Source organism: Microcaecilia unicolor, chromosome 1 (assembly GCF_901765095.1).
Source record: "Microcaecilia unicolor chromosome 1, aMicUni1.1, whole genome shotgun sequence".
In the NCBI taxonomy this organism is placed as follows: Eukaryota; Metazoa; Chordata; class Amphibia; order Gymnophiona; family Siphonopidae; genus Microcaecilia; species Microcaecilia unicolor.
In genome coordinates this window covers 610,082,119-610,106,282 of record NC_044031.1, presented here as the reverse complement: position 1 = coordinate 610,106,282, position 24,164 = coordinate 610,082,119, and the positions used below count along the sequence as shown (strand labels likewise).

Here is a 24,164-nt window from a genome sequence, read left to right as displayed (position 1 = left end):
TCACAGGCTGAAAGAAGCTGAGGATTAGGTGCAGCAAGGTGAAGTGGGTGGTTACAACCCTTGCTGGAGATGTTCCAGTGCAGTTATAGCCTGCCTCTCTCCAGCAGTGATTAAATGCTACTGCAGCATGCTAGTTACCTTGGCAACAGACAAACAGAGCAGTATAACTCCATTTCACCTCTTAGGCGGCTCACATCAGAAGACATTAGGTCCCCTTTACTGTCTGTCTGCTAGCTCTTTTAGACAGGCTACATCAGTGTTCACAGCAGGGGCGTAGCCAGGATTCAATTTTTGGGGGGTGTCCAGGGGTGGACTGGGGGGAGGGATCAGTGCACTTTATCTCTACTCCCTTTGCCACATTAATAATTTTACCTTTGCTGGCAGGGATGTCCAATCCCCACCAGCTGATGAGATCTGCTGCCCGAAACTGTCCCAGAGCTGTTTCAGCAATGAAAAAATCAGCAGCCTCCTTTCCAGCCACCGATGCTGACACTCCTCGCACATGCTCAGTTCATGCCAGTGGCGTAGCTAGGTGGGGCCACGAGGGCCTTGGCCCCCCCCCAATTTCATCTGGGCCCCTGGTTTTGCTGGCGGGGGTCCCCAACCCCTGCCAGCTGAAGCCTTGTCCAGAACCAATCTCCGGTGCCACTGCATTCCCTGCCCTGCTCTCTCTTCCTCATGTCCTGCACGCTCCTTTCAGTGAAATTGAGCATGCTCAGTTTCACTTAAAGGATTGTGCAGGACGTGAGGAGGAAGAGAGAGCAGGGAAGGGAACGCGGTGGTGCCGGAGACCAGTGCTGGAGAAGGCTTCAGCTGGCAGGGGTTGGGGACACCAGCCAGCCAAGCTATTTGCTGCTGTGGTGTGCAGCAGGGCGAGCGGCGAGGCAGTGGGGGGGGGGGGGGGGGGGGGGGCTATGGCGGGGCAGCAGACTTAAATGTGCCCCTCCACCTTGGGCTTTGGCCCACTCCCATCGCGAGGTCTGGCTACGCCCCTGCTTCATGCATGAACTGAGCATGTGTGAGGAGTACCGGTGTCGGCGGCTGGAAAAGAGGACACCGATTTCGTCACTGCTGAGGCAGCACTGGGGCAGTTCTGGGCAGCGGATCTCATCGGCTGGCAGGGATTGGACACTCCCACCAGCCATTATATGAGTGCTTTGGGTTGTGGAGGGGGTCCAAGCCCACCAGGGTGCCCCACCAGGGCATCTACCTTGCATAGTCTCCCCTTCCTTGCACCGCAGTTGTCATTCCCACTGTTTTGCCTTCTGAATGACCTCCCAAAGGCTGAAAAAATAGGATTCAGCTCTCTCAAGTACAAAATCTATTGATGCTTGTTAACAAGTCACTAGCGCTCATAAAACGCTCTTTAGTGTTTTGTTAGAGTTTAGATAAAGTGATGTAGCTACAGCATATGTGACCTCATATTGAAGGATCAGGGAGGGAAATAAAACGGAAGGAAGGAAGGAAGATTTTACTCACTAGTTTGTGGTACCATAACCCCTGGCCTTTGTGAATCCCACTGAAATAGCCACAACCAAGGCAGGCAGTCCTGGAAGGAAAAGAAGCGAGAGTCAGTTTTGCTTTGCACACACATCTATCCCCCATCACGTGGGTGAATTTCCTTTTTTTTTTTAATATCTTTATTTATTCCACATTATGAAAACAGCAATGCAATCTCAAAAATGAAAACACGCCAAACTATCTGAGTAAAACGTCCCAAAAATATTTAAAAAACAGTAAAGTAAAACACCCATTCTGAAGCTCCCTAACCCACACATTGGGAATAAAAATAGCAAAAGAGGCTAACACCCCCCCCCCCCCCCACATTCTTCTCCAGTGAGTCTCTGATCCAGAGGAGGTCTTGCACATACTGTTTCCACTGCAATTCCGCCCCCCTATATTGCCCACTTCCACTCCCACGCACACACCCTCAGTCACATCTCCTTCACACTAGCCTCCCTCCCCACCCCGAGTCTGCACCTATGTACCTATGCACTCTCCCCCTCTCCTTTCCTTCCCCAGGGGGATAGCTGAATTTTTGTCTTCAGACCTGGCCCTGTTTTCAGGCTAGCTGACAGTTTGCAACATGAGTACAACGTTCCCAACATGCTTTCAAGGTTGCTGCAGTGCATGTTTAATGCAATCTCAAAAAGTACACAGATAACCATCTAATCAATGCACACTGCACCATGTTAACACTAAACCATGCCCTCTGCACTCCAGATTACTTGCAGTTAACTTCCAGTGCCTAACAAGGAGACAGTAAGATGGGAATTAAAATAAAATATATTGGATGCAAACTAGACTGGACACCAGGGGCGTAGCTATGTGGGGTGTGGATTTGGCCCTGGACCCCCCTGCTGATGACCCTCTCGACCCACCCTCCCGCTGCAAACCCGCCATCAACCCGCCGTCACCGTCTGCTACCTTTCCTGGCGGGGGACCCCAACCCCCGCCAGCCGAGGTCCTCATATAACAGACCTCTTCACCATGAAGCTCTCATCCCCTTTTTAAAGTAAAAGTCCATGGATTTCTCCTGCCATTTCATAGAAAAGTAAAAGTAATCTCTTGCCACCTCCTCTCTGCCTGGAAATGCCTGCCACATGCCTCTTATGTCGCAGGTTGTATGTGTCAACTTGTATAAAACATGTCCATGGATTTCCTCTCTACAGTGGAGGAGTAACCTAATGGTTAGTGCAGTGGGTGGAGAACCGGGGGAACTGGGTTTGATTCCCACTGCAGCTCCTTGTGACTGTGGGCAAATCACTGAACCCTCCACTGTCCCAGGTACAAACTTAGATTGTAAGACCACTACAGACAGAAAAAAGTACCTGCAGTGTAGTATATGTAAACCGCTTTGGTTGTACCCACAGAAAGGAGGTATATCAAACCCATGACTCTTGGGGTCATCTTTGGCTCCTCTCTCTCTTCCTCTGCACACATCCAACAGACTGCTAAAACCTGCTGTTTCTTTCTCTATAATATCACCAAAAGTTGTCCCTTCCTTTCCGAGCACACTACCAAAACCCTTATCCATACTTTTATCACCTCTCGCTTAGACTACTTCAACTTACTTCTCACAGGTCTCTCACTAAGCCATCTCTCTCCCCTTCAATCTGTTCACAATTCTACTGCATGACTTATATTCTGCCAGTGTCGCTATGCTCATATTAGCCCTCTCCTCAAGTCACTTCATTGACTCACTATCTGTTTTCGCATACAGTTCAAACTCCTCTTATTGACTTATAAGTGCATTCACTCTACAGCTCATCAGTATCTCTCCACTCTTATCTCCCCCTACACTCCTCCCCAGGAACTCTGTTCATTGGGTAAATCTCTCTTATCTGTACCCTTCTCCTCTACTGCCAACTCCAGACTCCATTGCTTTTATCTTGCTGCACCATATGCCTGGAATAGACTTCCTGATTCAGTACGTCAAGCTCCATCTCTGGCCGTCTTCAAATCTAGGCTAAAAGCTCAAATTTTTGAGGCTGGTTTTAACTCCTAACCCCTATTCACTTGTTCAGTACCCATGTCTGTTTTATCACTCCTACTTTAAGTATGTCCCTTATTTGTCCTGTTTGTCTGTCCTGATTAGATTGTAATCTCTGTCGAGCAGGGACTGTCTCTTCATGTTCAAGTGCACAGCACTGTGTACATCTAGTAATGCTATAAAAATGATAAGTAGTAGTAGTTTACTGATTAGAGCAGTGGGCTAAGAAACAGGGATGCCACTTGTCTTAGTGAACCGCCTTGTGACCTCAGATAAGTCACTTCACCCTTCATTACCTCAGCTACAAACTTCTAGCTTTACTAACGTGTATTAACACCATGAACCTGCATTATTAGCAAACAAGTTCCATTGCATCAAATGGAACCAGAACTAAATAGTGTATATAATGCGAGTTAGCATGTGGTAATACAATACTGCCTTTTAGTAAACCTAGCCCTTAGACTGTAAGCCCCAGGGGCCAGGGAACTATCTACGGTGCCTGAACGTAATACACAATTTAATTTCAAAAGGCAAGCAATTAAATATGAAATCCTAAATCAAATGAAACTGGCGGCTTTCCAGTATTATTAATAGAGGGGTTGGTATTCAAAGTGATTTAACAGGCCAGAAACAGCTCCTGGTTAGTTAAATTGCCTATTCACAACTAACCACTAATTTTCAGCAGGATTTAACTGGTTAGTGCCACTGAAAGTGACCACTTAGCGCCAAACTGAAAACCAGATATTTTGAAGGTGTTCCAGGGCAGAGTCATTCCCAGCCCTTGGCCTGATATTCAGCACTTAACTGACCATATCAACTGCATAAACAGGACTGGATAAAGGTCAGTCTTATCTTTATGGAATGCCCCATAGCCGATTAAGTACTGAATATCACACTTAACCGGTTATGCGTTAGCTGGCTCCGGAAGCCTGGAAATTCAGTGCCCACTACTGGACATGGTCCACCATTGAATTTCTGGGTTTAACACCAGTGGCAGACAGCAAAAAACTAGTGGTTAGTGCTGTAGCCTTTGATCCTGGGGAACTGGGTTTGATTCCCACTGCAGCTCTTTAAAACTCTGGAATTCACCCCTCCGAAGGGACACCAGCTTGTAGTGGTGCAGGGGCTTCTGTGTTTCAATGACTCAGAGGGCTATGCTGAAGGGTTACCCATATCAGACAGGCCTCTGAGGAGAAACCAGACAAAGAGTGACCGAACTAGGGAGAGTGGAAAGATGGTGACCTGAAGCTCGTTCGCTCAACGGCCCAGCTGACCTCTGAAGTTCTGTCTTTGTTTACTTGAAATTTCCTCTCTGCAATTGCAGTTACCTTAACTGAGAGCAAGGGGACAATCAGGGGTCAGCTGCCGATGGCCAGCGTTTTGTCCCCTGTGCAGCAAGTGTGGGACCGCTGCGTGACCAGCTGCCCACAGATGACTGGGTTGGTGAGTCCTTTGATTAGTGCCGGCGAAGGAGCGTCAATGCTCTTGGACCTGGAAACAACTTCATCGCTCCCGAATCATTTAACCACCATGTCCAAAGGAGTGGAGGAGTGAGTTAGGAGTGTATGCTGAAATGGAAGTCATTTACAGCTGAAACCCGTGTCGGCGGTGCCACTCCTAAACCCGCAAGAGCTATCAGCTTGGAGTTTTTGGCTTCCGTGGAGGTTACATTGAATATCATCTGGAAGGCGCTCCAGGACCTAATGGTGGTAGTAAATAAGTTTGCTTCCAATATAATCTTATTAGTGAGCCACATGGATAATCTAATCGAATCCTTTGAGAATGAAAAATTGATACGGCAAATGAAGTTCTACAGGAGTAGGAAATGGTTAAGATTTTGAAGATAATAGACCAGAAAAATTTGAACAAAATGAATATTATTACAGATGATTAATATCGAGATTGTTGTTTTCCCAGAGTTCCGGGTATGACTCCTAAAGTTGTTTCCTCTGAAATGATTCTTCTTAGTATATTTATTCAAAAGGAGTGAAGTCTGTGATACTGGGATTACCTTAATCAGTGGGAATTGGATTAGAGACTCAAGTGTTTGTATTGTTAAATTTCTGGTTTTAAAAGAGAAAAAATGAAATCAGTTGTATTATTTCCACTAATATTGGACAATAAGTATGTTTCCAACGAAATAAATTGATTATACACCGTTTTGGGTTTGAAGAAGCCAACCAGACGATCAATGTGGAATAATGATTCAGATAAATAATAACTGGGGATAATCAGGTTAATACCACATTTTCTTTGTTTACTGTTGTTTAATTGATCTCCTTGTCTTGTTTCACTCTCCCTATTTTCTCTCCCTATTTTGTGGTCTAAGGAAGAGTATAGAATTACCTGATTGAAATAATTCTTGTATTATTTTGTCTGTATTTCTGGCAAGTTATTTTAGTGTTTGTAAAATTAAATTGTTATAAATAAAATTAAAAAAAAACACCTCTGGAATTCGTTGACAAGGAAATGTGGTAAAGCAGTTAGCTTAGCAGAGTTTAAAAAAGGTTTGGATGGCTTCCTAAAGGAAAAGTCCAAAGACCATTATTAAAATGGACTTGGGGAAAGTCCACTGCTTATTTCTAGGATAAGCAGCATAAAGTGTACTTTTTTGGGATCTTGCCAGGTACTTGTGACCTGGATTGGCCACTGTTGGAAACAGGATGCTTGGCTTGATGGACCTTCGATCTGTACCAGTATAGCAATACTTATGTACTTATGAATATTGAGCCACAGTGTATTGTAATCTAAGGGCCTGATATTCAAAGGATTTATGCTCTTAACTTTGAGAGTTATGCTCATAAATTGGCCTCTTTGAAAATTTACTAAGGCTGAGTGCATACATTTTACTTAAAATCTCAGTAGATTCTTACATTTAGAAGAATAAAAGGTGGGTGTTAATGGGGATGTATTTAGGGCAGGGAAAAGAACGTAGGAGCTTAGCACTGATTTTCAGCATTAGAGTCATAAATTAAGGGCCTGATATTCAGCCGGCAGCAGTGAACGTTTTGCTTACCATCGATGGAGTTATTCCTGAATATTCAAAACCAGGCCCTGTCCAGTTATTTTTATTTATTTATGAAGTTTTAAGCCATTTAACACATAACCGCTTAAATTAATATTCAGCACTTAGGCGTTCTCAAAGCTGGCTATGTTGGGGGAATTCAGGGGGCGGAATCAGCATTAGGAGGGAACAGGAAATGACCTCATTTACATCCATTTGACTACATTAGCATGCTATTTGCACTAATCCTTGCATAATCCTTGGCACACTCGTTGCTTCCCATGCTCAAGCCTTCTGAGCATTCTGCGCTATTTAATGTGGGCGCTAGTCTGGCGCAAATAGCCTCAAGCACCCACATTTGCTTCTGAGCATTGGGACCGTCTGAGTGCCCTTGATATGGGCTCTAAAGTGACTGATGGTGTGCATAACATGAGGAAGGAGTTAGCAAAGCTAGAGAAATGGTCTGGAATTTGGCAGCTAAAAATGTAATACTAAAAAATGCAGGGTCATGCATTTGGGCTCAAAAAATCTGAGGGAACGGTGCAGTTTAGGGGGTAAAGAACTTTTGTGCATGAAAGGGGAGCGTGACTTGGGTGTAATCATATGTGATGATCTTAAGGTGGCCAAATAGGTAGAAAAGGAGACGGTGAAAGCTAGAAGGTGCATATGGAGAGGAATGGCCAGTAGGAAAAAGGAGGTGATGATGCCTCTGTGTAGGACTCTGGTGAGATCTCATTTCGAATATTGTATACAGTTCTGGAGACCACACATTCAAAAAGATATAAACAGGAGTTGGTCCAGACAACGGCTACTAAAATGGTGAGTGGTCATCATAAAGCGTATGGGGACAGACTTATAAATCTCAATATGTATACTTTGGAAGATAGGAGAGAGAGGGGAGATATGATAGAGACATGTAAATATCTATGCGGCATAAATGCACAAGAGGCAAGTCTCTTTCAATTGAAAGGAAGCTCTGGAATGAGGCGGGCATAGGATGAAGGTGAAAGGGGACAGACTCAGTAGTAACCTGAGAAAATACTTCTTCATGGAAAGGGTGCTGAATTCATGGAATGGTCTCCCAGTGGAAGTGGTGGAGACAAAAACAGTATCTGATTTCAGGACAGCTTGGGACAAGTACACAGGATCTCTAAGGAAGTGATAGGGAGAGTAGATGACATGGTTGGGCAGACTGCAGCAGATCTGCCAAATCTACTGCTTTTATGGGTCATCTCCTGCATTCCCCAGAGGAGCCGGGATCTCCTGCTGAGCGGCCTCCCCTTCCAGCAGCAGCAGCAGCAGCAACAGCAGGAGAAGACTTCCTAAAATGTCATCTCCTGCTGTTGCTGGTCCCACAGCAGCAGGAAATGACCTTTTAGGAAGGTCTGTCTTGCTGCCACTGGAAGCAGAGTGTACCGCTGGTGCCGCTTTGGGAAAGGCTAGGCGAAGTTGTTGGTGGGGTTGGGTGGCATTATGAGCAGGTGGGGTGGAGTTGTGGGCAGGGTAGGGCGAGTCCTAAATCTCCCGCATGGGAGGTCAGCTCTCTTGACAGCTCTGAGACTAGATAGGCCATATGGTCTTTATCTGCCTACAGAGTTTTATTTTAAGTAACATATCTATGTTACTGCCTGTGTCCTAGCCACACCTATGCCTTGCAGGTTGATTCAAAGGTGAAATTTCAATTCATGGAGGAAAGGTGAGTAGCACAGGCCCAGAATAGGGTGGATCTGGAAGGAAAATGTAAAAAAAGGGGGGGGGGGGGGGGTCATAAAAAGAAGCCAGCTGTCAAATTACCGTATTCACTACCAGTCTACCAGTTACATTGCTATAAAGCATGCCAGGAGGGAAGAGGCAGGGAGAAGCTGCAAACTGCACTGCTGGCAAAGTTAATTTACTTACAGAAATCCTTGTTGCTATGGAAACATTTTTCAATCTTGTTTATTCTGCCCTTTGCTAAAATGATGAGCCCAAGAAAGGAATTTAAAAGAAAGTGAGGCAAGGGTAAAGAACAAGGGTAAGCCAAGAAGGAAGATGAAAAGGAAAAGGATAGAAATGAAAAAGGGAGGAGACAGGAAAGAGAAAAATTAAACAAATGAAGGTGGTTTGAAAAAAAAAAGAGTGGACGAAAGATGGGAGGGAGAAACAGCAAGTCTCAGCCGATGAAGTGTATTTTTCTCATAACAAGAAAGTTCAGCAATGGGGAGAAAGCAACTAGCCAGAGATAAAGAGGACACTGTAAACAAAACTCCAGAGGAGAAAGAAGCAGAAAGGACATAATGTTGTTTTTAGAAAGAAAGTGCTGGAGAACAAAAGACTGCTGGGAATTGTAGCTTCACAGAGACTTAAACTAAAGCTAATTAGGACTACGGAACTGACAACAGAGGAAGATAATAATAAATTGGGGAATCCCAGTGAGGTTTATAAAATATTTACTTAGAACGGTCTCTTCCTAGATGAAGAGGCTGCCAGGGAGGCAGACATAAGTACATAAGTACATAAGTACATAAGTAGTGCCATACTGGGAAAGACCAAAGGTCCATCTAGCCCAGCATCCTGTCACCGACAGTGGCCAATCCAGGTCAAGGGCACCTGGCACGCTCCCCAAACGTAAAAACATTCCAGACAAGTTATACCTAAAAATGCGGAATTTTTCCAAGTCCATTTAATAGCGGTCTATGGACTTGTCCTTTAGGAATCTATCTAACCCCTTTTTAAACTCCGTCAAGCTAACCGCCCGTACCACGTTCTCCGGCAACGAATTCCAGAGTCTAATTACACGTTGGGTGAAGAAAAATTTTCTCCGATTCGTTTTAAATTTACCACACTGTAGCTTCAACTCATGCCCTCTAGTCCTAGTATTTTTGGATAGCGTGAACAGTCGCTTCACATCCACACGATCCATTCCACTCATTATTTTATACACTTCTATCATATCTCCCCTCAGCCGTCTCTTCTCCAAGCTGAAAAGCCCTAGCCTTCTCAGCCTCTCTTCATAGGAAAGTCGTCCCATCCCCACTATCATTTTCGTCGCCCTTCGCTGTACCTTTTCCAATTCTACTATATCTTTTTTGAGATACGGAGACCAGTACTGAACACAATACTCCAGGTGCGGTCGCACCATGGAGCGATACAACGGCATTATAACATCCGCACACCTGGACTCCATACCCTTCCAATAATACCCAACATTCTATTCGCTTTCCTAGCCGCAGCAGCATACTGAGCAGAAGGTTTCAGCGTATCATCAACGACGACACCCAGATCCCTTTCTTGATCCGTAACTCCTAACGTGGAACCTTGCAAGACATAGCTATAATTCGGGTTCCTCTTACCCACATGCATCACTTTGCACTTGTCAACATTGAACTTCATCTGCCACTTGCACGCCCATTCTCCCAGTCTCGCAAGGTCCTCCTGTAACCGTTCACATTCCTCCTGCGACTTGACGACCCTGAATAATTTTGTGTCATCGGCGAATTTAATTACCTCACTAGTTATTCCCATCTCTAGGTCATTTATAAATACATTAAAAAGCAACGGACCCAGCACAGACCCCTGCGGGACCCCACTAACTACCCTCCTCCACTGAGAATACTGGCCACGCAATCCTACTCTCTGCTTCCTATCTTTCAACCATTTCTTAATCCATAATAATACCCTACCTCCGATTCCATGACTCTGCAATTTCTTCAGGAGTCTTTCGTGCGGCACTTTGTCAAACGCCTTCTGAAAATCCAGATATACAATATCAACCGGCTCCCCATTGTCCACATGTTTGCTTACCCCCTCAAAAAAATGCATTAGATTGATGAGGCAAGACTTCCCTTCACTAAATCCGTGCTGACTTTGTCTCATCAGTCCATGGTTTTGTATATGCTCTGCAATTTTATTCTTAATAATAGCCTCCACCATCTTGTCCGGCACCGACGTCAGACTCACCGGTCTATAATTTCCCGGATCTCCTCTGGAACCCTTCTTAAAAATCGGAGTAACAGCAGACAGAGAAGCAAGAGAGTGGATTCCAGTAGAAAGGGAAGCCAGAAAAGTGGACTGAAATCATGCTAGTCCAACTGCTACCCTTCCAGGTGAAAATATTCCTGAAAGAGGACTAAAACACATGCAGCTTGGGACTAACAGTAGGATATGTTGTTTGGGTTGCTGCGTAGAATGTGTTGTAGAAGCATGTGTTTAAATGCCTGCTGTACATGTCCAGAGTGACAGGCGTGAACTGTGCTCTTATCTATGAAGAAGCAGAGGCTGAAGTGCACTGCTAGGTGATGTGGTCAGTGCTAAGAAGGTAGGAGGGATCTGTGGATATTCTTTCTGATTAACCATCTATAGAGAATTCAAATCCTGAAAAGGAATTCCAGACACAAGTGACCACTTCAATATTGTGACACCCTTTCCTCTGTCTATATTTCTATCTTTAATAGCCATGAATTCCTTCTCCCGACATCTCTCCAATTTTTTAAAATAATTTTCTTTAGTTGGCAGGCTCTGCACATCCTAAAATATACCAGTATCCCACACAATACTGGTAAGCTACTACTACTACTACTTAATATTTCTAGAGCGCTACTAGGGTTACGCAGCGCTGTACAGTTTAACAAAGAAGGACAGTCCCTGCTCGAAGGAGCTTACAATCTAAAGGACGAAATGTCAAGTTGGGGCAGTCCCATTACAAAGCCTGGAGTCTCCAAGGATGAGGATGGAGGCCACCTTCGAGTCTAATGGCCAACCACCTGAATGACCATTTCTCACTGAAGATAGGAGGTTTATAAATACTTGTAATGAATAAATAAAATAACATCCTTTGGTGTTTCTTGTCACATATACACGGATGATATTCTGTTGATCTGGCCCACAAATCCTTATTCACCTTCTATCTCCCAACTCCAAGACTGTTTGAACACGGTTTCCAGCTTGCTTGGGAACCATAAGCTCATTCTTAACAAGTGAAAAACGGTAGCTTGTTGGTTTTCTGGCGGATTCCCTCCTCCGGCCTCCCTTTGCATCTCTTTGATACTCAAATTTCTCTGGTGGAATCCTTTCGCTATCTAGGTAGCTATCTAGATGTTCTGTTAGATTCTCAATTATCGTTCTATGCTCAAATTTCCAAGTTACATAAATCTGGTTTCTTTGACCTGTGACAGTTACATTCTATCTGACGTTATCTAGATCACGACACACTGCAAGCCTTGATCCTGTCACTATCACCATGACACTAGACTACTGTAACGTTATCTATTTAGGCTGTAACCATTCACTATTAAAGAAATGCAAACACCGCTATGAGGCTTCTCTGTAATGCACATTGATCTGACCATAATTCTCTTCTTATTAAATCACACCACTGGCTTCCATTAGAACAACAGGTCACTTTCAAAGTTCTTATGCTTACCTTCCAAGCCCTTTGTATCAGCGTCCTCTATCTCTCATCCCTCACTATCTCCTACTGTCTGTCTCACTCCCTTTGTTCATTTAATGACCACTGTCTTGTTCTCCCTAACCCAAAACAAACCATTCTAGAATCTACATGACATCAAGCATTCTATTTTGTAGCACCAGCCCTTTGGAATTCTCTGCCCCCCACTACCTGTGCAGAACCACCCCTAAAGAAATTAAAATCCCTACTTAAATCCTGGCTTCTTGAACAAGCCTTTTTCACAACTTGAATTAAGTGTTTTTCGATGTTTCACTATAGGGCTCATTTTCAAAAGAGAAGGACGCCCATCTTTCGACACAAATGGGAAGATGGGTTTCCTTCTCCCAGGGTCGTCCAAATCCGTATAATCGAAAGCCGATTTTGGACATCCCCAACTGCTTTCCGTCACAGGGACGGCCAAAGTTCAAGGGGGCGTATCGGAGGTGTAGAGAAGGCAGGACTTGGGCGTGCCTAACACTTTGATGTCCTCGGCCCATAATGAAAAAAAAAAGGGCGCCCCTGACAAACACTTGGACGACTTTACCTGGTCGTGTTTTTATTACGACCAAGGCACAAAAAGTTGGCCGAAATGACCAGATGACCACCGGAGAGAATCAGGGATGACCTCCCCTTACTCCCCCAGTTGTCACTAACTCCCTCCCACCCTCAAAAAACATCTTTAAAAATATTTTTTGCCAGCCTCTATGACCAGCCTCAGATGTCATACATGACAGCAGTATGCAGGTACCTGGAGCGGTTTTAGTGGGTGCAGTGCACTTCAGGCAGGCGGACCCAGGCCCATCCCCCTCCCCACCTATTACGTTTGTGGAGGAAACAGCGAGCCCTCCAAAACCCACCAAAAACCCACTGTACCCACATCTAGGTGCCCCCCTTCATCCATAAGGGCTATGGTAGTGGTGTACAGTTGTGGGTAGTGGGTTTTAGGGGGGGGGGGTTAGGGGGCTCAGCACACAAGGTAAGGGAGCTATGTTCCTGGGAGCATTTTATGAAGTCCACTTCAGTGCTCCCTAGGGTGCCTGGTTGGTGTCCTGGCATGTCAGGGGGACCAGTGCACTAGAAATGCTGGCTCCTCCCATGACCAAAGGGCTTGCATTTAGTCCTTTCTGAGATGGGCGTCCTTGGTTTCCATTATCGCTGAAAATCAGAAACGACCAAGTCTGTGGACGACCATCTATAAGGACGACCTAAATTTCAAGATTTGGGCGCCCCCGACCGTATTATCGAAATGAAAGATGGACGTCCACCTTGTTTCGATGATACGGGTTTCCCTGCCCCTCCATTGGGACATTTTGCGAGGACATCCTCAACAAAACTTGGGCGTCCCTTTCGATTTTTTCCTATTGGTTTGTGCCTTGTCTATTCTTTATTTCTGTTCTTTCCTATTTAAGTTGTAGTTCCTTTTCTGCGTGTTTTATTTTATTTTTAAATTTGTACACCACTTTGAACTACACATTAGCAAAGGCAGTATAGCAAGTCTGAATAAATAAATAAAATGGTAGACTCACCCCATCCAAGACACAGGAAACGCTTGCGGATGATCCGATTGCGAAGTCGCCCTGTCACGGCCATATAAGATTGCCAGGCCTCCGTCAACACCCAACAGAAAGAAGAAAGGAAGAAGAAATGCAAGAAAGCAGCTACCAGTGTGCATATTACCTGGGAAGGGTAAGAGGAAAAATAAATGTGAAAGGGTATATAAATAACAAGAATGGAAACAAATTCCCTCTTCCCACCCCAACCTTCTGAAACAGTTTGTTTCTTCTTAACTATCAAACATTATGTTAAACTATTGAGATATTACTGCCATAACAGTAGACTGAATATAGGCTTCACTGCTCATCCAATGGAAATCATACTTGTCAATTCACCCTCAATGTGAGGGTGAAACCTTCAAAGGAAGGCAAATTACCCTATCAACTGAGTATTCACCTCCACAAACTTCATTAGTTTTATGCTCTAAAGTAGTAGAGTCACCAGTAAGGACTCTGCAGCACAACAATCATGGCATACAGCGGTGAAAACTGACAACTCTCAGGTTATGACCTAATGACTCTGACATGTATGACCTTGAAAAAGTCATTTGGCAAGGAAGTTTCCGTTCTTCCCATCATTATGCATCAAGATATGGCTAAGACAGCAGGGACAGTGGGATAAAATACATTCATTTCATGAGACTTCCTTATAATGTTGGATTCCCACAAAGTTTTTAAAATTGCATCGGATTCCTTTACTTTTGAATCTTGCTCCAAATTTTTAGGAGTTGAAATGGATAGCTTTCCGACTTTTTCCTGTCATATTACAACTCTTGTCTGTAAATCATTTCATTCGCTGAAAAAAATTAAAGACTAGTAGTACATTTTTTGACTGTCCAAATTTTAGACTATACTAACAGTACATGGCCTATTCTATGCATTGATTTCAATCACATTTCAGGATATCTGTCATATTTGGTCCTGCGTGGAGTGTTTTCTGCTTTGGGATGTTGGGAGGGGTTTATATAAGGTTTCTGAAAATTGCTGAATGGTTTTACAATATAATGTTTGTACTTTTCTGCATTTCTTACACAAAAAATTGTTCAAACAAAAAAAAATGCATTAAGCCCAGATTTTACTGCACTTTAGCGTGATAAGCACAAGAGTCCAACTGATTAGTTTTACAGTCTCTTACCCTATTTTTGGTCTGGGTTTGGCCAATCAGAATCAAAGCATTGGAGCAGATGATAGACAGGCAGAAGTTGATTAAAATAACTGAGCGTTCTGAACGGATATACCTAAGGAGAGAGAAGTGCAAAAAAATATATTACAGGCTTGAAGTGAGTTTCATCCATATAACTGTCAACACAAATATCTTTTAATGTGGTTTATCTTCTGCTGAATGAGTTCTTTCTTTCCCCACTTCCCATTCTGTTTAACACTGATTCACCTTCCCTTTTCTCCTGTCCATGCCAGCATACTAAAAGTAAAATCAATTTTGTTTAGCTCTCAATGTTTTGGGATTTTTTTTTTTCATTTTGATCTATATTTTTCTTTTGGACAATTTTGTTAATGAAGGGCCCCTTTTATGAAGCTGCAGCAAAAGGGGGCCTGTGCTGGCATCGGTTCTTGTTTTTGACGCATGCCAAGGCCCCCTTTTACTGCAGCGAGTAAAAGGCAGGGCTTTGGTTGTTTCAGGACATGGTCGTGCGGCAAGTGAAGCACTTGCTGCACAGCCATTTGGGGGGGGGGGGGAGCACCTACCGCCACTCATTGAGGTAGCAGTAAGGGCTCCCGCGCTAACCCGGCAGTAACTGGGCAGCATGTGGCACTGCCTGATTACCGCCAAGTACACACTGGTGCTACAAAAATAAAAATATTTTTGTAGCACCAGATATGACCGCGTTGGGGGTGGGAACTACTGCCGGGCCGCTGCGGTAGCCTGGTGGTACTTCCTTGTTAGCGAGTGGTAAGCCCGTGTTGGCCTTACTGCCGCTTTGTAAAAGGACTCCAGTGTGTGCTATCACTCAATGTCATCTCAATGTAAGACATCAGGCCCACTGTGGGGTGGGGGGGGGGGGGGAAGAGAAGGGGTAATGATATTATCCCTCTAGTACTCAAAGCAGATTGCATCTCACTTACAGTACCAGTTGTACTAACAATCATCAGCATTATAAAAAAAGGCTCGATACCCCCCCCCCCCCCCCCAAGGAGTGGTAGTCCCAACACTTTTATCTGGTTGCTAAATGTCACTGACAAAGCATTACACACTAGAACCCTCCCACTAGGGTCTATGACTGCCGGTATACTGTTAATCCAAAGAACAAGAAATGTTGCCAAGTCTCCTGACAGGCAATGTAAAATTTTACTCAAAAATGCAAGTTGTGCTGTGGATTCAAACAATGGCCAACTTGACATGTGGGTGTTCAAAGCAAAGTCAGGCAAGCTGGAAACCAATAAACCTACATGGATGGAGGAGTAGCCTAATGGTCAATACAGTGAGCTGAGATCCTGGGGAACTGGGTTCAATTCCCACTGCAACTCCTTATAACCCTGGACAAGTCACCCAATCCTCCACTGCCCCAGGTACAAAAAACACCTTAGACTATAAGCCCACTAGGGACAGAGAAAGTACCTGCATGTAATATGTAGAGCACTGCATATGGTTAGTAGCACTATAGAAAAGATAAGCAGTGCTTTTGCTGTCCACCACCAATGTTAAACCCAGATATTCAATGTTGGACCGTTTCTGGCAATGAATATCCGAGGTTTTTTTAACCACTAAAAAGTTAACTGGTTAAACTAATATTCAGCGCTAACCGGTTAACTTCTTAGTGGTCAAAGACAGGCCTGCTATTTATGTGGCTTATTTTAACTGCTGAACATAGCTGGTTAAGCGCTAAATATCTGCACCTGACCGGCTATGTCACACAATATAGCCAGCTAGCGAGTAGCCGCTAACCATGGATATTTAGCAGGAGATAATCTGTTATTCCCACTGAATATCTGAAGTCAGGTGCCGATATGCTATTTAACCTGTCAGTGGTCATCATGTCTGGCTGGTTAACTAGCTTTGAATATTGGGGGCCATATGTAGTACATTATTTCCCCAGAGTAACCAATGCTAAACAAAATTACAGTGCACTATGCCCAATATGCATTACCTTTAGCAGAGTATTTTGTACTCTGATGTACTGTCATTTTACTCTGAAAACATTGCAGGGGACACTAAATACACTGTAGACTCTGCCCAACTTTGCATGTTCTTGGTAGTGAAGATAATGTATTGCATTTTCTAATTGGAGCAAATCAGTTTTTTGCAGGACAAGCCAATTGTTCAGCCAGGTCTGTTACGCCCTGCGCTGAAGTTTTTATTTGGTAAATTGTTTAAGGTCACATGGGAGCTGCCATGTTGGATGAAAATAAAACTGGGTGGAATTGGTTTGGCTTCCTCGCAACAATACCACAAATGGTGTCACACATACACAAATACTCCAAGAACATCCTATATAATAATTCTCACCTCCAACAGGATGTGCCTGGGACTGTGCCTGCCGGAAGTGGTCTGCTAGGCAGGCACGCACTGACCTCAGTGACATCAGTGACAGACAATTTGGCAAAGCAAAACAATCTGAGTGCTGGCCATTAGGACACAGGGTTGATAGGAAAGTTTTAAAAGACTGAAGGAACCGAAAGTGTTAAATGGGGGGAGGGGGGAGTTCTGAATGACTGAAAGACATGAACATTTGGGAAAGGAAAACAATCTGAATGCTGGCCATTAGGACACAGGGTAGATAGGAGAGTTTTAAAAGACTGAAGGAAACGAAAGTGTTAAACTGGAGAAGGGGGGGGGGGAGTTGTGAATGACTGAAAGACATGCAAATTTGGGACAGGAAAACAATCTCAATGCTGGCCATTAGCACACAGGGTACATAGGAGAGTTTTAAAAGACTGAAGGAACCAAAAATGTTCGGGGGGTGGGGGCAAGTTCTGAATGAATGAAAGAAATGAAAATTTACGAGAGGAACACAATCTGAATGCCGGGCATTTGGACACTTTTAAAAAAATATGAAGGACGTGAAAGTATTACATCTTGGGGAAGGGGTGAGGAGGAAAGCGGTGAGGTATCCGGATACTGGGCGTTAGGGCCACGGGGGTACATAGACTTTTGAAAGCCTTAAGGAACCCAAAGTGTGGGAAGGAGGAGGAAAAGGAGGGGAGGGAATGGGGTGAGGGCCATTAGGAACAGGGGAGGGGGCCCTGTCACACACTCATTCTCACACACACACTGTCACACAGACAGTCTCACTCTGTCACACACCTGCACATTCACTCTGGCTCTCTCTCTCAAACATACACACTCCCAGGAAAACCTTGCTAGCGCCCATTTCATTCGTTCCAGAAACGGGCCTTTTTTACTAGTTATTTATAATACCCATATAACATAGCAGCTTCCAAGGCATCAATAATTTCATAACTGAAAAAGGGGAAAAGATCTTCTTATTTACTGGACACTTATTCCTTTCTTCAGGGTTCTGTGGTCTCATGTACCAAGAGAAATGGGCTCATCCAAGTAACATAAGGGAGATGCTAAAAGTCTTGTATCCAAGGTTTATTAAACGAACACACCAATATGACTCGACTCAGCGGCGTGTTTTGGAACATAGGCAACTGCCTCAGGAGTCTGTGAATTTGGTGAATGCTGTTATCTATGTTCAACCCAATTCTGTGTTTGTAGAACTGAAAAAAAGTTGCTAGGCAAACCATATGCCAAGTGAAGCTTTGTCGGTAGACCTTTTCCTGTGTTTCAATTGAATGTTCTTCACTTGAAATATGTTTGCCTAGCATCTTTTTTCAATTCTACAAACACAAAATTGGATTGAAAATAGAGAATAGCTTACACCAAATTTGCAGACTCCTGAGGCAGGCGCCTATGCACCAAAACACGGCCACTGTGTTGAGTCAAATTGGTGTCTTTTTTTTAATAAACCTTGGATACAAGACTTTTGGTGTCTCTCTTGTGTCACTTGGATGAGCCTGTTTACCCTACTCTTTGGTTTGTCTGTACGTTGTCCGTGGGAATTGAATGTTCCTACACATCCTGTGGCTGATTTCTCCCAAGGGAAATGGGACCATAAATCCCCAGGGTCTAATTATCCGGGTATGTCAGCTGACCCAGAATTTAACACGTTAGGCTGATATTCAGACCAGTACCCAGTTAACTTGACACAAAGTTAGGGCAGCTGTTTTGCTGTCCTAATCTTATGTGGTTACTTAGTTGGATAGTGGACTGATAATGTTCTGCCCTAACTCCATTCCAGGCCAGACCCTAACCCATCCGTTTAGGGGATGGCCAGTTAGAGGACATATTCAGCAGCACTAACCAGTTAACTGCCACTGAATATTGACTGTTGGCTTGTTCAGTGGGGTTTAACTGGGCACGAGCCTTTCCTGCCTGGTTAAACCCTTTTCAATACTTTTAGAGACTGAGGTCAAAAACAAATCATGTGAATTGTTTTTGTCTTCTTCAATTTACAGAGAAACACGCTTTTATTGCTCAATTATAACTATTCCTCAGTTTTCTGTTCCCCTTAAGCATGAATGGTTTAGTCGGGTATGCATGGATTTGAACCCATGAACCTCAACCTGCCAAGATGTTAGCAGTCAGCCCCACTCAGATATATTCCCCCAATCTTAAAATGATATTAAGGTTGCCACTTCATCCCAGGTTAACCAACAAGCTGATCCACTCCTGGTTTTGGCCTACTGCATATCTGGATGTGTAGTGTTGACTTTCATAGGAAAATCAATGGGGGGAATAAAATCAGCAATACCTAAAGGAAGGTCTGGATCAATTTGGTTAAACTGAGGTAAAGTGGTAACCCTCGTAACAAGATGTTGCCCATTGAGCCTGCCATCATTTAGCAATTTGATTGTATATTCCAGGCCTACTGATGAACCCTAGTGCTTTTTTCTCCCAAGAAACTCTACTGGCAGCTCACAATCCAAACATGTCCTGGAAAATGCCAGGAGTCAGAGATGCATCAAATGTTAAAGCAACATAATTAACAAACTAAGGGGTCCTTTTAATAATCTGCGGTATACACTAGTGCATGCTTACCACAGGATAAAAGGTACTACCTCAGGTTGTACTCAGGCACCCTGTGGTAGCAGGGGTGGACTGAGAGTGACCTGGGCCCCATGGGCAGTAAGGATCATTGTGCCCCCCAGCCACTGCCCTCCGCCCCACTCTCACTGTTCTGCTGTCGCCAGTCCCCCTACCAGCAAGCTGCCACCTCTGCTTCCAACCCCTTCCCACACACACTATAGTCCCCCAAGCCTCAGTAGACCCTTCCCTGTCCTACCTTGAAGGGCCCTGGTGGTTAAGTGGCTTCTTCAGGGGCGGGAAAGAACCCCACTCTTTCCTGCCCACTACAGTTATTCTGCCCAGCACCGCCATATTTTCAAAATGGGTACCGAGACTTCCCATGGTAGTCTCGTGGGTCTCGACAGTCTCATGAAACTGCTGCAGAGGGTCTTGGCAGCCATTTTTAAAACAAGGAGGCGCCGGGCAAAACAGCGGCAGCAGGTAGGAAAGAGTGTTGTTCTTTTCTGCCCCCGCAGGGACCCCTAGAACACCAGGGTTCTTCAACGTGGGACTGGGGAGGGCCCACTGAGGGTTGGGGTGGGGGGCTGTAGTCTACGGCGGCAGTGGTGGCGAATGGGGGGGGGGGAGCTATTTTCCTGTGTACAACTTTAGATAAATGATATGTTTAAGTGTTGCCTAGTGTATTGGTGTACTTTTATGACATATGCACTGATTTCCATATATTTCTGTAGCAAATATAGGGGGGGGGGGTAGAGTTTTTAGCTCGCGGTAGAAATCAGCTGGTGGCACATACTGAGATGCCCAAAGGGTCAATTCACCCCTGCACACTAGTTTTGTGTTCAGAGCAACTGGACACTGTTAATTTACCTCTCATCAAATTTAACACTTGGCTCTTGCTTTGGTACAAAACTGATTCCTAAACAGAAAACTCTATGCGACGAAATGGAGAACTAACCCAAACAGAAGTAACCAGAACATTGTCTCGTTTTATTTAGTATTGTAAGCTGCTGAGTTCTTATTAAAGCAGTAGAGAAAAAAAATTTAATAAACTGTAAACTGAACTAACACCAAGAATAATGGTGCACCACTTTTTGAAGACAATTAAAAAGAAAAAAAAGCTGTTCAAAACAGAATAGTGAAATAGTTGATCTTTCTGTGTGAGTTTGCCACATTGTGTGAATATAATAACATAGTAGAATTATATTGACTGCTACTCTGGCATAATATTTTTGGTGTTACTGATTGGCCACCTGCATGTAACCTGAATTACTTAGGCTGCTGTACACACTGCTACACTATACACCTTTAAGTAGAGTTGGAGAGATGTAAACAGGGCAATTGCACTTGGCCCCCATGCTTCAGGCGACCCAAACCTACCTAAAGCCTGCTGTGTTGAGTTTTGGGTCACTTGGAGTAGAGGAATAGCCTAGTGGTTAGTGAAGCAGACTTTGATCCTGGGTAACTGGGTTCAGTTCCCACTGCAACTCCTTGTGACCTCAGGCAAGTCACTTATTGCCCCAGGTACAACATAAATACCTTTATACACAATGCAAACCACTTTGAATATAGTTGCAAAAGCCACAGAAAGGTAGTATATCAAGTCCCATTTCCCCTTTCCTTGATTATATTTTTGCCATGAGCCCCTGCATATATAACAGTGGCTCCACCTTTAAAGGTCCAGACTCAGAACAGCTACAGTGACTTTTTGGCACATTGGGAAGGGGCGTGGGAGGGTAGAATTCATTACTCTCACGCATCTTTCCCTACTATTCTGTCATGTATTTTTAAAATGCTTTATTCATTTTTGGTGCTGGTTCTCTGTACCACCATAATGGCTTGATCCAAATGGCAGTATACATTAAAAAACAAAAACCATAATAAATAAATACAATGAACACATTAATAAATAAATACATATTATCCAAATCTTATGAGACAGGTCAATAACAAACAGAATAAATGAAATCAAACCATCAAACTAATGTCATATTCACAAATTCAGACATACACCCTCTCCTGGCTTCTGAATATAAAAATCAAAATGTAATTTCAAACTTGAAAGAGTGAACTAAGAACGTTTGTGGACAGCGACTGATCCATTATAAACGTAAGTAAACTTCAGACACATGCTTAAATGTGGCGATTTCCTTCATTTCATCTTCCCCCACAACACCATTGCAGGGAAAAGCAGGAACTGTGTTACCAGTTGCCCATTTTCTGCATGGGCAATTTGATCAACAGAGACTCAGATGATGCCGCTGCTTGTATGGCGATTGGTTGAGGCTGCCCATCTTCACTTAAAAATCAACACCACATGACCTGCACCTCCTGCCTCCAATTGTCATCTCAATTAACAGCAGGGGCGTAGCCTAGGCCTAGGTAAGAAGTGGGTGGGCACCAAATGTTCTCCCCCCCACCACCACCACCACCAAAAAAATATCTCAGCTGGCAGGAAAATGCTTCTTTCCACCTTGGCAGTCTGCAGCAGGCATGCACAAGTGCTAGTATTGTGGAGAGTAGAATTTTGTTACTATCAGGGGAAAGTCTTCAGCTGGCAGACCTTGGGATCTCCACCAGCTACCGCTAAACATGTGCTACTGCTGGGTGGGCCTTAGCCCTAAGTGGGTGGGCCCTGGCCCACCCAGGCCCACCTGTGGCTACGTCACTGATTAACACTCCACCCCTTCTTAACACTTGCAATAAATGCCAGTAGATATCCCAAGTCCTTAGAAACACAAGTTATTTTCCTGTGTACAACTTTAGATAAATGATATGTTTAAGTGTTGCCTAGTGTATTGGTGTACTTTTTTGACATATGCACTGATTTCCATATATTTCTGTAGCAAATATGGGGGGGGGGGGTCTTTTACTAAGCCACGGTAGCGTTTTTAGCTCATGGTAGAAATCAGCTGGCGGTACATGCTGAGATGCCCAATTGGCGTCTTAGCATTTACCACCAGCTGATTTCTACTCACGAGCTAAAAATGCTATCACGGCTTAGTAAAAGACCCTCCCTAATGACATGTAGTAACTGTTACCTCTCCAGTCACAGTTCAAACAGTGTTGCTAGGAGCTGATATTTTAAATCTCATACTAATACTCTGCACAGGAATGTGTCAGAGAAAAGTTGCACGAATAAGTGCTATGACATATGATCACTAATCAATCTATATCTACACTGGCCCAGCAGCCTATCATGATAGGGTATAACACTTTTTCAATGAATACCAATATGTAATTTTGGATTCTCATATCATCTTAATACAACGTAGTCAAATGAACTCAATGGGCCCCTTTTACAAAGCGGCAGTAAGCCCAATGCGGGCTTACCGCTCGCTAAAAAGGAAGTACCGCCGGGCTACCACAGCAGCCCGGTGGTACTTCCTACACCCAGCATGCCATCATATTCAGCGGTGTGTACCTGTCAGTAATCGGACAGTGCCGCACGCTGCCCATTACTGCCGGGTTAGCGCAGGAGCCCATACTGCCACCTCAATGGGTGGCAGTAAGGGTTCCCCTCCCAAAAAACAGCCATGCGACAAGTGCTTCACTTGCCACACGACCATTTCCTCAAAAAAAGAAAGACCTATGATGTATTTGTCAACTTAACCAACCCTTTCACCACCCCTTGCCAAAAGTCCACCATCCTTGTGAATGTCCACCAAATGTGAAAAAAGGATCCCTTATGCACCCCACACCTCCAACACCTATCCGATGTTGCTGGGTACATTCTATGCAATCTTTCACATGTATAATACCATCTACTGAGAACTTTATAAGCGTTCTCTTATATCAGGACACACACTGATGCTTTATATACTTCACCACAGATGACTCCATTGGGGGCAGCTGAGGGCAATTTGTGTCAATGGACTGTTATTTGTTTGTTTTGCTGCACAGTATTAATATTTTCAATAAAAATTTAAAGTTGAAAAAAAATGACCTACCTTTTACCCGCTGCGGTAAAAAGGGGCCTCGGCACGCGTCAAAAACACGCTCTGACGCCAGCTCGGGCCGCAGCTTAGTAAAAGGGGCCCAATATTTATTTTAGGTGAATAACAAGCACAAACTCAACACAAAGTTTAAATTGAACCTTTTCATACATATTTACTATAAATGGATATCAGAACAGTTCAGCATCTCTCTGAATTTTTTTTGAATTTTATTCAGTATCTCCCAAACTCTATATATGGCGCCATAATTTGTGCGTGCTAATTTGGCCACATGGTCAAACTGCACACACAACTTAACTGATTAACAAGCCAATCAGGGCTGATAATTGGTGCTTAACAACCTATTAGTAGCAGTAATTGGCTTTAATTAGAATTTAGATACACAACTTTCTAGGCATATTCTACAAAGCAGTGCGAGTAAATTCTAATGCGTGCAGTCAAAAAGGGGGTGTGGTTATGGGTGTGGAATGGGAGGGTTGTGGGCATTTAAAAAAACTATACGCACTATTATGGAATACACTCGATCTGCACCTAACAAGCGCAGGTATTTTGGCCTGATTTTAGGTGGCTTAAATGGATGCGCCTAACTTTTAGTCATAAGAATGGCGAATATATTCTATAAACTACGCCTAACTTTAGGCGTAGTTTATAGATTCACGCTAACCTCGTGTTTTGTTTTGTTTTTTG

At 43.9% G+C, this 24,164-nt stretch overlaps 1 protein-coding gene across 1 annotated transcript in view; it reads right to left on the bottom strand.

Moving 5' to 3' along the window:
* Window positions 1-24,164, bottom strand: part of ADGRB1 (adhesion G protein-coupled receptor B1) — a 474,869-nt gene that overhangs the window by 126,513 nt on the left and 324,192 nt on the right. The window contains exons 22-24 of the mRNA XM_030190012.1: window positions 14,611-14,713; window positions 13,449-13,599; window positions 1,480-1,549 (exon numbers count right to left, since the gene is read on the bottom strand). Of these exons, the coding sequence (XP_030045872.1) occupies window positions 1,480-1,549; window positions 13,449-13,599; window positions 14,611-14,713 (324 nt within the window). The remainder of the gene's footprint in view (window positions 1-1,479; window positions 1,550-13,448; window positions 13,600-14,610; window positions 14,714-24,164) is intronic.